Genomic DNA, 15441 nt, shown 5'->3' with positions numbered 1-15441 from the left:
GGGGCGGGGTGCGGGGGGTGGGGATTGAAGGGGAAAGGTGGAGCATGAATCATGTAACCATGTTAAAAATGAATATTAATAAAGGTTAAAAAATTAATTCTTTTATCTAGCTTGTTCCTGAATTTTGTTTCATTTTTATTAACTAGTGTGTTGTATATTAGAAAGATCATTATCTTTATAGTCTGGGACACAATTTAGATCCAGGCTTGACCATTACTATATCTGTGGACAGCTCTTTGGGCTTCATTTTCTACATCTGTGATATAGGTTATGATATATGAATGTAATTGAATATTACTTTGCTGGAAAAAGTAATTGACATATAAAAAGGAGGCATATGGGAAAGTTATTTGAACTAATGTAAAGGGGAAAATATGTACAATAATTTGGCAATATAATGAAAAGGACAACAGCAACTAAATTACTCATTGATGGGTAATTGTGACTATTTGACCCAAAGAAGAGACTGCCTCATCAGAGTTAATGATTATGGACTATGGTTGTGGAACACTATATTTACTATCAAACTTGACTGACATTAATTTTGCTGAACTTTTAAAATTTTTCTTTCATATGGAATTAGTCTCTGGGTGGAAGAGAAGGAAGAAGGGATATTTGGGAAAATTAAAGTGATACAAAGTAAAAAATATCAATTAAGATAGACAAAAGCACAAAAAGAAAATAATAATATGCCTGAATTCAGTTTTTTCCTGTTGTTTTCTATCATACAAATTTTTCTTTGTGTATAAATATAGCCCAAGGTGTAGGTTTTTAACACATTTCTGCCTATATAGTTATCGTTTGGCATTCACTCTTATCCTCCTGCTTGTCAGATCTAATTCTAGAACAGGAATTGCTAACCCAGCATGCAGGTGAGAGAAGAATTAGGTAATGTTTGATCTGTGTAACACCATAGTAGTACAATTCAATTCTGCTCAGCAAGTATTTATTGACTGAAGAACATAGTACTGATCTTTATGGGGATATAGAAATATATGCCATGGGATCTATTTTTAAAAAACTTATCTTCTTAGAGGAAGAAAAGCCATATATATATACAAAATAATTAGAGGTAAACATAAGAAAAAGAATACTAATTTGAATATAGCCAAATACTCTTAAGCAAGGTATCTTTTTATTCCATTTTTCTTAATAATCCATTTATAAGGTGTCTAACAAGAGGCATACCCTGGAGAGTATAGAGCTAAAATATAAAATTCTCTGCTTTTAAGGAACTTATAGTGTAAAAGGAAAATACCATTTGACATACAGTAAATTTGGTGACTGACACACACAATATCTCTCTCTCTCTCTCTCCTCCCCCAAGCTGCCCTCTCCTCTGTCTCCTTCTCCCATTGGTAAATTCTTTCCTGAACCACTGTTTTGAGTAGGGGTCCAGAGCCATTGTCCTTTGGTCTTTGGACTTCTTCACAATTTCCCTTTGCTAAAGCATTCTTTCCTGCCTTTATCTCTATTTTATGTCTTATATTTTCCTCTATTAAAATATTACCAACTTGGGCAGCTGGGTAGCTCAGTGGAGTGAGAGTCAGGCCTAGAGACAGGAGTTCCTAGGTTCAAACCCGGCCTCAGCCACTTCCCAGCTGTGTGACCCTGGGCAAGTCACTTGACCCCCATTGCCCACCCTTACCACTCTTCCAGCTATGAGACAATACACCGAAGTACAAGGGTTTAAAAAATATATTACCAACTTGAAGGCAAGAATTGTCTTTCTTTTTCCTTGTATTCTTATTCCCAGTACTTAGCACAATAATTATCACAGGTATGCTTAATAAATGCTTGTTGACTTGACTCGTTGACTATCTGTCCACACAAGTATGATAAAACATATATATTTTCTATATATTGAACACAATCTTTCCTCCAATCCTCCAAACCTCCAAGATTCCAAGCAGAATTCTTGTTTTCCTTAAGGACACATCTCCTTTATCAAATTACTTCATTCTGTCTGAAGTTGCATATACTTTATTTGTATCCATTACTATTACTGCATTCTAAACCCTTTTCTTATGGGACAGGAATGATTTTCTTTTGGCCATCATCATCTAGCTTATTTTCCTCCACATTGAAGGTGCTAAATAAATGTGTGTAGAATTCATCAAATAAGAATAAAGCAGAGATATGCAATGTGGTCTAAGAAAATATAAGGGAGAAACTTTGTTCATGTGATAAGGAATATCTGGAATTAGAAACATTAGTATTTATTGGAGTTAACAGAGAAGACTAAATGAAGAAGATAGGACTTGAGTTGTGCAATGAAAGCAAAGTATGATTATTAGGAAGAAAAAATATAGCATTTAATTCATGACCACATCATTTCAACAATTAATTTAGCAGAGGGACAAATCAATAAAAATTACTTAACATCTTGTACATAAACATGCCAAAAGACCAGACATGGTTGGTTGTTTTTGTTTTCACTTTTCAAATACTTGCATTTATAATTTTGTACATACTTTGTTGATATCTGCACTAAACATATTAATTATCTTTTTTTATTTTTCTCATGTAACAAAAATAAGTCATTTTGATAGAACTTATATCAAACTTATTGTCTTCTGCACAGATATTTAAGTTGCATTGAAAGCTTAAATTAGATTATTCATTTTACTTTTATTTTCATAATTATTGCTCATGCTTTGGAGGCATAGTAGAAAAACAACCAATCATTAACCAGATCAAGCTATTTATGTAAAAGGGTGAAAAAAAGACCACTATAATATGGCATTGGCTTCAGGTGTGTATCTTCCAAGTTTGTTTTACCATTTGTCTTTTTTTTTAAGTAACCAGTGAGATCTTTTGAAGGATAGTTTTCAAATACCATTATTATTTTAAAATTCAAACTTCATTCCATGAGAAGCAATCAATAGTACCACACAAAATCCATCATCTGATCTCAGTTGATTCATCAATTTAGCTGAAGCTATGGAACAATGCCATCCCTACTAGCAGCACAAACAGAAATAGAATTAACCTTTTGAGAACAGTCACTGAAGTCTTAGTTAATGAAGAACAGATTTGTTTACTAATTTTCAAAATATAATTGGTCCATTAAAAAGTCAGTTCTGGTTTCCTTAAAACATATAATGATAGTGTAAAAATACATGTATAAGCAACATGTCTGCAAAAATATTCAGAGCTTGAAATTTATTTGAATCGTTCACCTGAAATAATTTTAACTTTTATCTTTGAAGTACATATGCGTTATTTTTTTTGTTTTGTTCTAAGGGAGGAAAAGCCTATTTTAATCTACTGTATAGTGCAGAGAGAGGAGAAAGGAGATAGGAATTTGGCTGAAAATCCTGGAAGAAAATTAATTTTCTGTATTTCATGTTTCATATTGGCATGCACATTTCCAAAACTTTTGTTTTTCTGAAAGCATTTTGCATCAAAAATTTTCAAGAATATAAAATCATTTTCAATTCCCATTAATAATGTATGTGTTGGCAACAGCTACATGGCTCAGTAGATTGAGAACCAGGCCTATAGACAAATCTGGATCCAAATCTGGTCTCAGACACTTCTTAGCTATATGACCCTCAGAAAGTCATTTAACTAACCTTCATTGCCTAACCCTCACCATTCTTCTGCCTTGGAACCAATATACAGTATTGATTTTAAGATGGAAGATAAAGGTTTGTTGTTGTTTTTGTTGTTGTTAATAAAAGTAACATACATAGATGTACAAATTTCAATAGGTAATTTGTGTAGATTAAAGAACTATAATTAGAAAAAATAATTATTTGGTATAATAGTTGCATTGAAAACATGAGTTTTTTTTTAAACCCTTAACTTCTTTGCACCAGCCCATAGGTGGAAGATTGGTAAGGGTGGGCAATGGGGGTCAAGTGACTTGCCCAGGGTCACACAGCTGGGAAGTGGCTGAGTCCAGATTTGAACCTAGGACCTCCAATCTCTAGGCCTGACCCTCAATCCACTGAGCTACCCAGCTGCCCCCTGAAAACATGAGTTTTTGATAGAAATAGAGAACTACTTCTTGATCTGATATAAAACAGAAAAAAAAATGTTGGGCTTTATTAACATGCTCATTATCCCAGAAAAGACACAGTTCAGTATGCTACTGACCAGACTTTAAACTATAGAGAATGTGAAGATTCAGAAGATACTGAGACTGACTAGTTTAAAAACTACTTATATGTGAAGGATGAAGGTTTCAGGGCAGATGACTTCTAAGGAAATGACTGACTGTATCCTACCAGTATAGAATAATTATTTGAGGTTATGGACCTCAAATGTGGATTTGGGAAGAGACTGCTAAAGCCTTTCTAAGAAATTAAGAATGTCCTGTTGGTACTCCAAATAATTTAGAATCTGCAAAATTATCTAGGTCATTCTGATACAGATCTTCTAGATTCAAACATCCAGACAGAGAAGTACAGGTCAGAATTCTATTGACCCAACAGAAACAAAAGTATTCTGGAGGTTGTCTATGGACAGGATCTGGAAAATGGCAGGCATACCAAATATCTATCCTCTTGGTTTCCAATTATAACCCCATTGTCATATGTCATTTTTTTGGTCCACTAGAAAGGTGTTCAAATAATTTGAAGTTATATCTTTGTTGTTGACTTAATATTTAATAGGAAGATCAATGTCACTTGTGATACCTTCAGATAAATTCTGAATAACATACAGCCTTCAAATGCAGAAATGATTTGCATGTTAAAACAAAATAACTTTGAGCAAGTGAGAGGTTTTAATAAATAGTAATTATAGAAGTATTTTGAATACTCTGCTATTCAATGAAAATTGTAATCAGTGAAGAATGTTTGAATTTTAAGATTAAATAAATTAGGAGCAACCAGGCAAAGGTCATAAGGTGCTCTTGCTCTGGTTGCTCCAGTGTGGGAGATACTGAGAGAAAAGACAATAGTATAAAGGGATTGACTACTGTGAGAAGTTATTCAGATCAACTTTGAGTCATTACAAAATAAGTCTTCTAGCATTAAAGAGTCAAGCTTTGCTACAAATATTTAAGGAAACATTCACTACCTGCCCAGGAATACTATCTTCATCAGCAGAATTGCAAATGGATGGCATCTTTCCTATGTCAAGAGCAAGGTGGATGGGAAGAAGGAAAAGTCTGTCTACAACACCCTCTCTACATATGTGTGGGTCAGCAGGAAAAGTAACTTTGCTCATATGAAAAGGAAGCTTTAGAACCCTGTGGGAGTCAACACATTCATGTCTCTTGGTTCGAGGTTATGGACCCATGGAGCTGGTTTCTTTCCTTCCATTACTGGAAGGTCCATTTAGGTTGCTTGAAGGCTGCTGGGTCTTCTGCAATTCTAGTAGCCTGAGCCCAAATGAACTCCACTCGTGATGGTTTCTCTGTAGGACTGAATACTGAAACCTGAATTTGATTTCTGAAAGGTTCTTAGTCCAAAATGGCTCCATTTTTCAGATGAGAGTTTGTCTTTATCTCCATTTCCAGAGTCCATAGTGCTGATGTCTAAGCCCAGTAAAGGCAACATGTCCCTACCAATTGGAATGCGTCGTTGGGCATTCAGTTATGATGCCATCCTAGAGGATCCCACGCTGATGGCTCCTCCTTCATCTTACCTTATGGAAAAAGCCCGTCATTTCAGACTGAAAGTACCAACACCTTTTCAAGGAGAGCACAAACTAGTTTCTCCATCTTCAACCTTGAAAAGTTGTTGGTACTTTCAATCTGAAATGACGGGCTTTTTCCGTAAGGTAGGATGAAGGAGGAGCATTCCAATTGTAGGGACATGTTGCCTGGAAGCCCACCTACACTGTGCTCAATGGCACAGGCAAAATATACAGAAATTACACAGATAGGACAAAGATATCAAAAGGGAACATTCTGCAGCTAGTGATATACTAGCAGACTCCCAAGCAGTTCTCAGGCAGAGGCTGACAATTGGGTCTCCATGGGGAAGGGGTGGTGGAGAAGGGGTGGTGGGGAGAGGGGAAGACATGGTCTGCAGCCCAAGGCTTTGCCCCTAACAGGGCGCTGAGACTAACAAGGCCCTAGGCCCCCATTGCTCCCTAAGCACTGAAGCACGAAGGGAACGGAGGCCATGATGCAAATTGTGCCAAGACCTAAATGAACTCAGTGGAGACAAGCTAAGTGAAGCCTATGAACATATTTTAAAACAAATCTCCTTACCATTATCTCTTCAGTTTGCTAGCTTCTTCAAAGACAGCTAAAGTGCCATCTCCTATAGGAAACTTTCCTTACCTGCCCTGCCCTAAGTCTCACTCTTTTTCCCACTCCCACAAAGTTATATTATATTTATTTTGCGTATATTTTGTATTTACTTATATGTATGCCTGCTATTTGATCTGAAAGAAAATAAACTCTTTAGGCTAAAGATTTATTTCTTTTTTCCCTACATTTTCAGTGCCTGTCATATGGTAGATATTTAATGAATTATTTTTGGTCAATTGATGTTAGTTGGTTGCTCAATAAAGAAGAAAGAAAGATATAATTTATATATTAGTCATATATAAATTATATTAAAATATATTATATCACAAAATTACATTACAAATCAGAGTGACAATATAAACTAAGGCTTAAATATTTTAAAACTTATAAGCAAAATATTTTCCCTCTATGAATGTGAAGGTATTCTCAGAATCATGAAGAAAAGAATTTAGATAATGCAGGTTTTTATTGAATATTTTGATTACATATTGTATGTATATGTGTGTAGAAGTACCTCTGAAATTTCTCTTAAAACTGATATTTTTAATTCTTTTTAAAATCACCTAATATCCTCTTGATTACATAGGAAGCAAGGATAAGCAAATAGTAGGCCACATCTATCAAGTGTTTACTAAGATTGCTGCTGACTAAAGATTACTGAGTAATTACTAGAATTGATGGGACAAGACACTTCATATGAATAAAGGTCAATTGCTCAGAAAATGTACAGGGAATGAAACACAACAGGCCTACGAAGTCATCAACAATGAATAAGTTTTTCTTATGACTTCTTGTTATTAAGAGGAAATATTTGAAACTACAGGTTTCATGAAGTCCTAGAGAGGCTTTGACATAATCTAAAACTGCAATCCAAATCCTTTGATGTTCTAAGTTTTTACATTCATGAACCAAAAGTTAGAGAATAGAAAACCCAGTATGATACCTTTTTGCTTTTATCTTAGATGGCAGAAAAGACAGAAGTCAGATTTGGGGACTTAGGTCAAACTTGAAGATAACTAGTATTAGATGTAGAACATATGTAAGTAAGAAAATGTACTTCAAAGTACAATCCATACCTTGTTTTTCTCAAATAGCTCACTTTGTGATGTCTTCAAATCAGGACCTTGAGAGGTTGCAGTTAATGGATTTTTTCTATCCAAAAGCTCTTCCATTTCTTTCACCTGAGCCTTTAACCTTCTATTGTCTCTCTCTAGGCTTTGTTTTTCGGTTTCAAGTATTTCTCTCTTACCCCACTCTGAGGTGTTCTCAGCCTGTAGTCTCTCCAGCTGAAAACATAAAATACAAAAAAAAAAAACAGCATGAGATACCTGTAAATGCCCAGCTACTAGGGGATTCAAACAAACAATGCATGCTGAGAAGGTTTGATGGCAAATTCAGAAAAGTAATCACTACATTTATTTTTAAGAGATGTGTCTTTGAGTACTCAGAGAAGAAATATCTTTGTCTGATATTGTCATGTTTGAGAAACTGACATAAAACACCAAGAATCTAAAGCTAACACTATCTATGGATAAACCGGGTTCCAACATAGTTAATCTAGTCTGGGTGATTAATCATGAACATCACAGTCAAACAATTCCATGACAATCTGTATACTCTACACTCTTCCTTCTGACTAAAATAAAAGTTGACCTTTAAGTAGAAAAGCAAGGTCATCCTACCGATTCAAGCAGAGATAATCAAGGGAGCATTTTGATCATTAGAGAATGTTACTATAATCTATGTCTGCGTAGCCTTACCTTGCACATATACCGTGTGCTAAAAGTGTATTTAAAAGTCTGGTCTTTGGAACTCAGACCATTATTTTTCCCGTGTAAAAATATTATGATAAATAATAATTAGCTTCTTATCTGGCCTATAAGAGGTATTATAGTTCATAATTTTGTTGAAGTAATGGTATCAAGAGTTTATAAAGCACTTTAATATTTGCAAAACACTATTCATAGTACGTAATTTAATCCTTAAAACCACTTTGTGAAATAGTATTATCATTGGCTTCATTTTACAATTGATGAAATTGAAGCAGATGGAGGAACAGTGATTTTCCAGGGTCACACAGATGACCAAAAGACTGAAGAAATAGGAATCAAACATCTTCCTGACTCCAAGCTTAGAACTCTAACTAATATACTACTGATTTTCCTTTGAACAGTGAAAAAAATTTAACCCATATTCCCTCTTATTCCTGAAACCACCTACCAATTCTTGTGATCATTGATGTTAACTGGGAGTAGGAAATAAAGAGTAGGAGAACAGGTCAAGGCTCCATGGATTATATCCGTCTAGGGATATATTTCAATAAGGTTCTAGAATAGGGGATTCTTACCCTTTAAACTTCCCCAACTTGTTTGCTCCTTTAAAATATTGTAATAACTGTATTGCAACATATCCATTTTTAATTTGTAATACTATATATTCATACATTTATAAGCTTTATTCTGAAACAGATTTTCATCAGACTTCTAAATGCATCGACACAAAACTATTAAAAATTCTTTCTCCAAAGGTGAGGCAGAATTGGATGAGATTGGACAGTTGACCTTTTTAAACTTTTCCAAAAATGTTAATGTAAGGATCCCAAAGGAGAAGTCATGAATTTTAGGAAAAAGTTCTGCCAGCAAAAAATGTTTTAAGATAATATCTTGAGGTTTTAAAATTATATACATAATTTTTAAATAGGATTTATCTCGCAAGGTCATCTGACTTACTGAAATAGCCAAAGACCCCCTACTACCATGATCTGCTTCTGAACTCTTAGTATTTCTGGGTCTTTCCATCTAACCCACAACTGTTATGTGTAATTTTCCTCCAATTAAAGAGAGAGCACCTATGATAAGGAAAAAAACAGAAATGCGTCAGGAAAGTTCTGTACTCAAGAAGATCACACTTTAATTGGGGGGAAATAACACATGACAGCTGTAGAGATAGGGCAAATGAAGCTTTTTTTTTTGGTCATTCTTATAGATGAATATGTTGATACCTAATGGGAATTAAGAAAGAACTTGAATAAAAAACACTAAAATATGTACATGAACTAACAGCTTTCTGATAGGATTTAAGCAATTTGTAACATAAAATAAACTGTGGCATAAATATAGGGATTCAAGTCACCTTGAGAACAATATAGAATAACTCATTTTGCTGTAAACAGTTTTATGTTTTAAAGGATCAGAGAGAGAATTTTTACATATTGCAAGTCAGAAAAATTTAATTACAAAGAAACAGTTCAAGGACACATAATGAGTTGGAGGGCCACATTTTATACTTTAGGACTGCAGGACAGATATCTCCTAAACTTATTTACAGACAACTGTTTTATGGCTAAAGGGAAAACCTGAAAACAATGGAAATCATGTAATATATGTTTTTATACGATTATTGATTTCATGGGGAAATTTGAGGAGTTATAACCTTTTTATTGAAAGGTGGGTAATAGAGAATGAAAAGCCAATTACTTTGACGCAAACTACTGAAAGATACAACAGAAATATAAACTAAACATTTATAGAAAAGGAAGAAATAGCATGGAATTTAAAAGGTGGTTTGTTTGAACCATTTAAAGAGACCACTGACAAGAAGAATTTTATCTGACAAGAAGGCTTTGGTTGTTATTGCTTGGCCAACTGAATGAAGATGACAGTTCATCTATTGTCTTTCAGTGCCACCTAAAGCTTTAGAGAAGGGAAGCTTATAAGTATATATTCCCTTTTCCTGCTCCCCTCTGTTTAGAGAAGATAAAAAAGAAAATGGAAAGGCAGATACACTAGATGTTTTGCTATGTAAGAGCTGGCTGGGTAGGATTAGCTATAGATTAAACCTGACTGTATACTGGTAGCTCTGCTCTGATTTGACAACACAGCATGTAAATAGGTGAATAGCTGAGCAGGATGATTTGTATAATGCCGAAAGAGCCAATTTCATGAGATCTGCATTTCTTTGGCATAAAAAATAGAACTGTTATTCAAATAAACACCTATCACTTTCTAAATGCCCTTTTAATGATGATTAAAATGGAAACAGTCTGTAAATGCAACAGTCAAATATAAAAGAAAAGAGGATTTACATATCTGAGGAGGTGAAGACTAAAGGACAAGCAATGAATAGAGATGGCATTTCACATGATACAAATGTTCCTAAATGGGCCAATGACATAAAAGCAGTGCAAAGTTGCAGGTTACTCTAAATATATGGATTTTTCTTTCTCAAGAGTTTCTTTGCCACGTTCCTGTAAGTGTATACCTACTCTCTCTCTCCCACATACGCATTTGATTTAATATGAAAATCTATGGTGTTATAACAAGTTCCCTTGCCTTATGTTAAGTGATTATTTTAAGTTCTAAAAGTTTTGTTATAATGAGTGGCTGGTTTGTATAAATGTAACACTTGGAACCCAGATTGCTATAGCTACTGTAATCTGGTACCAGTGTGATACATAGTGAATAGCTTGTTCTTAAAGAGAAAGGTAACGGTGGGACTTGAGAGTTAGAGTAGTGAGGAGAAAGGGCATTTCCCACTTACAAAGTTAGTGCCAGGACCATGAAAGGATAGGATATGCACGTAACTGTGTGGTGGTATTCTTTCTAGAGACCTAGACTGCCAAGTAGGAAAGCAAGTTGTACAGAGAAAGTAGATGTCTACATGCCTTATGTGAAGTTAATACTAAATAGGGATTTGTGTTAAATGCAGACTCTAGTCACCCCATAGATTATGTTATATTGTGGAATTGGTGACTATGTCAAACTGGTATTACAAAGACATAGTAGACAGTCTGTACGAAGGTATAAAAATGGAAAGTGAGATATCATCTAAACAACAACAAGGACAAGCCTTTGGGGTGAAGAGTATGAAATATTTAAAAATTATAATATAGAGAGTTTGGAGCCAGATTGCAAAAAAGCTTCATATGCCAATAAAAGCAATTTATATTGAGTCTGAGAGGACACTTAACAATATATCGAGCAGTAAAGTAACATCATCAGAGATGAGTTTTAGAAATACCATGGCAGCAATGTGTAGGATTGTTGGGATAGGAGAAAAACCTGATGCAGGAATTTAAGACTTTGGAATCTTCAGCACACAGAACAATACCTAATACATTGAATGACAATAAATATTCATCCAACTCAAATGATTTGACTACAACTATGTAGTAGTCTGTAACAGTAGCTATAAAAAAATAATGAACTAAAAATCTGTATTAGTGGTAAAATGTAAAAAAAAGGAATGCAATAATGCTCATGTAATCTGAACCACTCAGACTACATGTTGTTCAGTTCATGACATTGCATTTTAAAGGGGACCTTCACAAGCTGGAAAACATGTGAAATCAGGAGGGTTCTCAAAAACCACATCAAATTGGAAATTATGGAAGAAAACTTGGATGTTTAGCTTGGAATGAAAAAGGTTACAGGAGTAATAATCCTTTTCAAATAAAGCAAATGTTATAATGTAGATGGATGATGGATCATATATATTCTATATAGTTATAGAGAGAAAAATTTAAACTGCGAATTAGATGTTACAGGGATTCAGATTTTGATTTACAATAAAGAAGAATTTTCTTTAAAAAAACATAACAAAGAGCTTCCAGGTTAAGATGGAGGCAGAGTAAAAAGCAGCTCTTAACCTCTCCTAACCGAAACATATAAGACTCCTCAAGGAGATATAAAAACAAACCCAGTCGAATGGAGGGACCCCACAACAGGGCTCAGTGTGGAAGATACGTGGAATCGGGACATTTCCATGCTATAAAGGGGTGAAACAGCTCTTACTAAATCGCAGGCTGAGCAACCCCCCCCACACCCTCCACACATGCCACCTATAGCACCAAAGCCAGCTAAAAAGAAATAGAGCAAGTTTGGGGCACCCATTGAGTCATTGGCAGCTCCTGGGCCTGTTTCTGAGAGCAGCAAGATTTAGGACCCCAAAAAGCTAAAGAACGCTCACAGATTCTGAGCGTGGGTGCAGAGCTCGGGCGCAGGAAGACACAGGCACGCTCATGAGTGTGAGCGAAGGCTCTGAAACCCTGAGTGGGGAACCAGCACAGACGGGTATACGACTGTGGAAGTAGCTCCCTGAGACTTGTAAAGAAACCTCCAGCAGAGGACCAAGCAAGGGGGTCCACTAGGGGGCTTGACCTTGAGAAAAACCAGAATTCAGACCTCAGGACCCAAAAGACTGCAGACAGACCCTGAGCGCGAGGATAAAGCTAAGAAGCTGCTGGGATAACAATAGCTACCCAGAATCAGGAAGCTCAGATGAGAAAGATTAACAAGAAAAAGAAATCTTTAACACTCGACAACTTTTACACAGAGAAAATCAAGACAACCAAGCAAATAGAGGGGGAGAACCAACAAGCATCTGGACCCTCCCAAAATAATAATGAAAACTGGTCACAAGCTCTTGAAAAGTTCAAACCTGAGATGACAAGAAAGATGGAAAAGATTTGGTTAGAGAAATGGGAAATAGCTCAAAAGGAAATCAGGCAAGAAAACAACAGTTTAAAAGGCAGAATTTTGCAAATGGAAAGTGAAGCTAAGAAATCAAATGAACTGATAAGCAAAGTGAACACCAGAAAGGACCAGATTGAAAAGGAAAACCAAAAAATCATAGCCGAAAAGCAAAAGATCATTGCCGAAAACCAAAAGTTCATAGGCGAAAACCAAAAGATCATGGCCGAAAACCAAAAGATTATAGCCGAAAACCAGTCCCTAAAGGCTAGAATTGAGCAATTAGAAGCTAATGATCTCTCAAGACAACAAGAACAAATGAAACAAAGTCAAAAGACTGAAAAAATAGAAGGAAACATGAAATATCTCAATGAGAAAGTGACAGACCAAGAAAACCGGTCTAGAAGAGACAATTTGAGAATCATTGGACTTCCAGAAAAACCAGAAATTAATAGAAACCTGGACTCCATACTAAAAGAAATTATTCAGCAAAATTGCCCTGAAGTCCTACAACAAGAGGGCAATATAGACATTGAAAGGATCCATAGATCACCCTCGACACTCGACTTAGAAAAGACAACGCCCAGAAATATAATTGCCAAATTTAAGAGCTTCCAAGTAAAAGAAAAAATCTTACAAGAAGCCAGAAAGAGACAATTCAAATATCAAGGAGCACCAATCAGGATCACACAGGACCTGGCAGCCTCCATGCTAAAAGACCTCAAGGCTTGGAATATGATGTTGAGAAAGGCAAGAGAGCTGGGCCTGCAACCACGGATCAACTACCCTTCAAAATTGACTATATACTTCCAGGGGAAAGTATGGGCATTCAACAAAATTGAAGATTTCCAAGTATTTGCACAGAAAAAACCAGGGCTAAATGGAAAGTTTGATATCCAACCACAAAAATCGAGAGAAACATGAAAAGGTAAATAAGAAACAGAGGGGAAAGAAAGAAAACTCATAACTTTTAAATTTGCCTTTTTAAGGGCCTCAGTAAGATCTAATTATCTGTATTCCTATGTAGAGAAATGCTATGTATAATTCTCGGTAGTGAACTCTATTCACTATTATAGTATTCACTATTATAGTAATCAGAAGAATAATTCACAGGTAGAGGGTAGAATAGTAAATGGTCTAAGATGATATGGGAGGTGGGAAAGGGGGGTGAACAGTAGGGGACACCAAGAGAAACTTGAGTGAATAAGAAAAATAGGATATTATATTACACACAAAGAGGGTATGGGAAGGAAAGGGGACAAATACTATTATAAGAAGGAGAGGAAGAGAGCATTAAGAGGTATTATTTAAACCTCATTCTCAGTGTAATCAACCCAGAGAGGGAAGAGTAGCTATACTATCCATTGGGATATAAAACTCTTATCCAACCCTACTGAGAAAGTCAGAAGGGATAAACCAAGGGGAGCATGGGAGTGGGGAGGTCAAAAAAGGGAGGGGAGAAGAAGGGCCTTTAAAAACAAAAAGAGGTGAATAATAAGGGAGGGGGTAGAAAGGGAAGTTAGACAAGGGAGGGGATAAGGGATAGGGTCTTAATAGCAAACCACTGGTTTAAAAGGAAATAGTTTAAGGAGAAGGGGTAGGAATAGGGGAGGATACGAAAATGTCAGCGAATGCACAACTTATAATTATAACTCTGAATGTGAATGGGATGAACTCTCTCATAAAATGGAAGCAAATAGCAGAGTGGATTAGAAACCAAAATCCTACCATATGTTGTCTATAAGAAACACATATCAGGCGGGTGGATATACACAAGTTTAAGGTTCAGGGCTTGAGCAAAATCTTTTGGGCGTCAAATGAGAAAAACAAGCCAGGAGTGGCTATTATAATTTCTGACAAAGCCAAAGTAAAAATAGATATGATTAAAAAAGACAGGGAAGGTCATTACATCCTGATTAAAGGCAGTATAAACAATGAGGAAATAACACTACTTAATATGTATGCACCAAATGGTATAGCATCCAAATTCATAAAGGAGAAACTGGCAGAGCTCAAGAAGGAAATAGATAGTAAAACCATAATAGTGGGAGATCTAAATATTCCTCTTTCAGATCTAGATAAATCAAACCAAAAAATAAATAAGAAAGAGGTAAGAGAGATGAATGAAGTCCTAGAAAAATTAGACTTAATTGATATGTGGAGAAAAATAAATAGGGAGAAAAAGGAATACACCTTCTTTTCAGCTGCACATGGTACATTTACAAAGATTGACCATGTAATAGGGCATAGAATCATTGCAAACAAATGCAAAAGAGCAGATATAATAAATGTAACCTCAGATCATAATGCAATAAAAATAATAATTAGTAAGGGCACCTGGACACGCAAATCAAAAACCAATTGGAAATTAAACAATATGATTCTCCAAAATCAATTTGTCAAAGAAGAAATCATAGAAACAATCAACAATTTAATTGAAGAGAATGACAATGATGAGACATCCTACCAAACTCTGTGGGATGCAGCCAAGGCAGTACTCAGGGGGAAATTTATATCCTTGAGTGCATATATTAACAAATTAAGGAGGGCAGAGATTAATGAATTGGGTATGCAACTCAAAAATTTAGAAAGCAAGCAAATTAAAAACCCCCAGATGAAAACTAAATTAGAAATACTAAAAATTAAGGGAGAAATGAATAAAATCGAAAGTAAAAGAACTATTGAACTAATAAATAAGACTAGAAGCTGGTATTTTGAAAAAACAGATAAAATTGACAAAGTACTGGTCAATCTAAT

At 35.3% G+C, this 15441-nt stretch overlaps 1 protein-coding gene across 1 annotated transcript in view; it reads right to left on the bottom strand.

Annotated features, from left to right (window-relative positions):
• The window catches only part of CCDC102B (coiled-coil domain containing 102B), a 527613-nt gene that overhangs the window by 272080 nt on the left and 240092 nt on the right, over window positions 1-15441 (bottom strand). Inside the window, exon 7 of the mRNA XM_044658091.1 lies at window positions 7291-7500. Coding sequence (XP_044514026.1) covers window positions 7291-7500 — 210 coding nt within the window. The remainder of the gene's footprint in view (window positions 1-7290; window positions 7501-15441) is intronic.

Source organism: Gracilinanus agilis, chromosome 1 (genome assembly GCF_016433145.1).
Source record: "Gracilinanus agilis isolate LMUSP501 chromosome 1, AgileGrace, whole genome shotgun sequence".
NCBI classification, from domain to species: Eukaryota; Metazoa; Chordata; class Mammalia; order Didelphimorphia; family Didelphidae; genus Gracilinanus; species Gracilinanus agilis.
The sequence above is the reverse complement of the archived record's forward strand: the minus strand, read 5'-3'. Positions and strand labels throughout refer to the sequence as shown.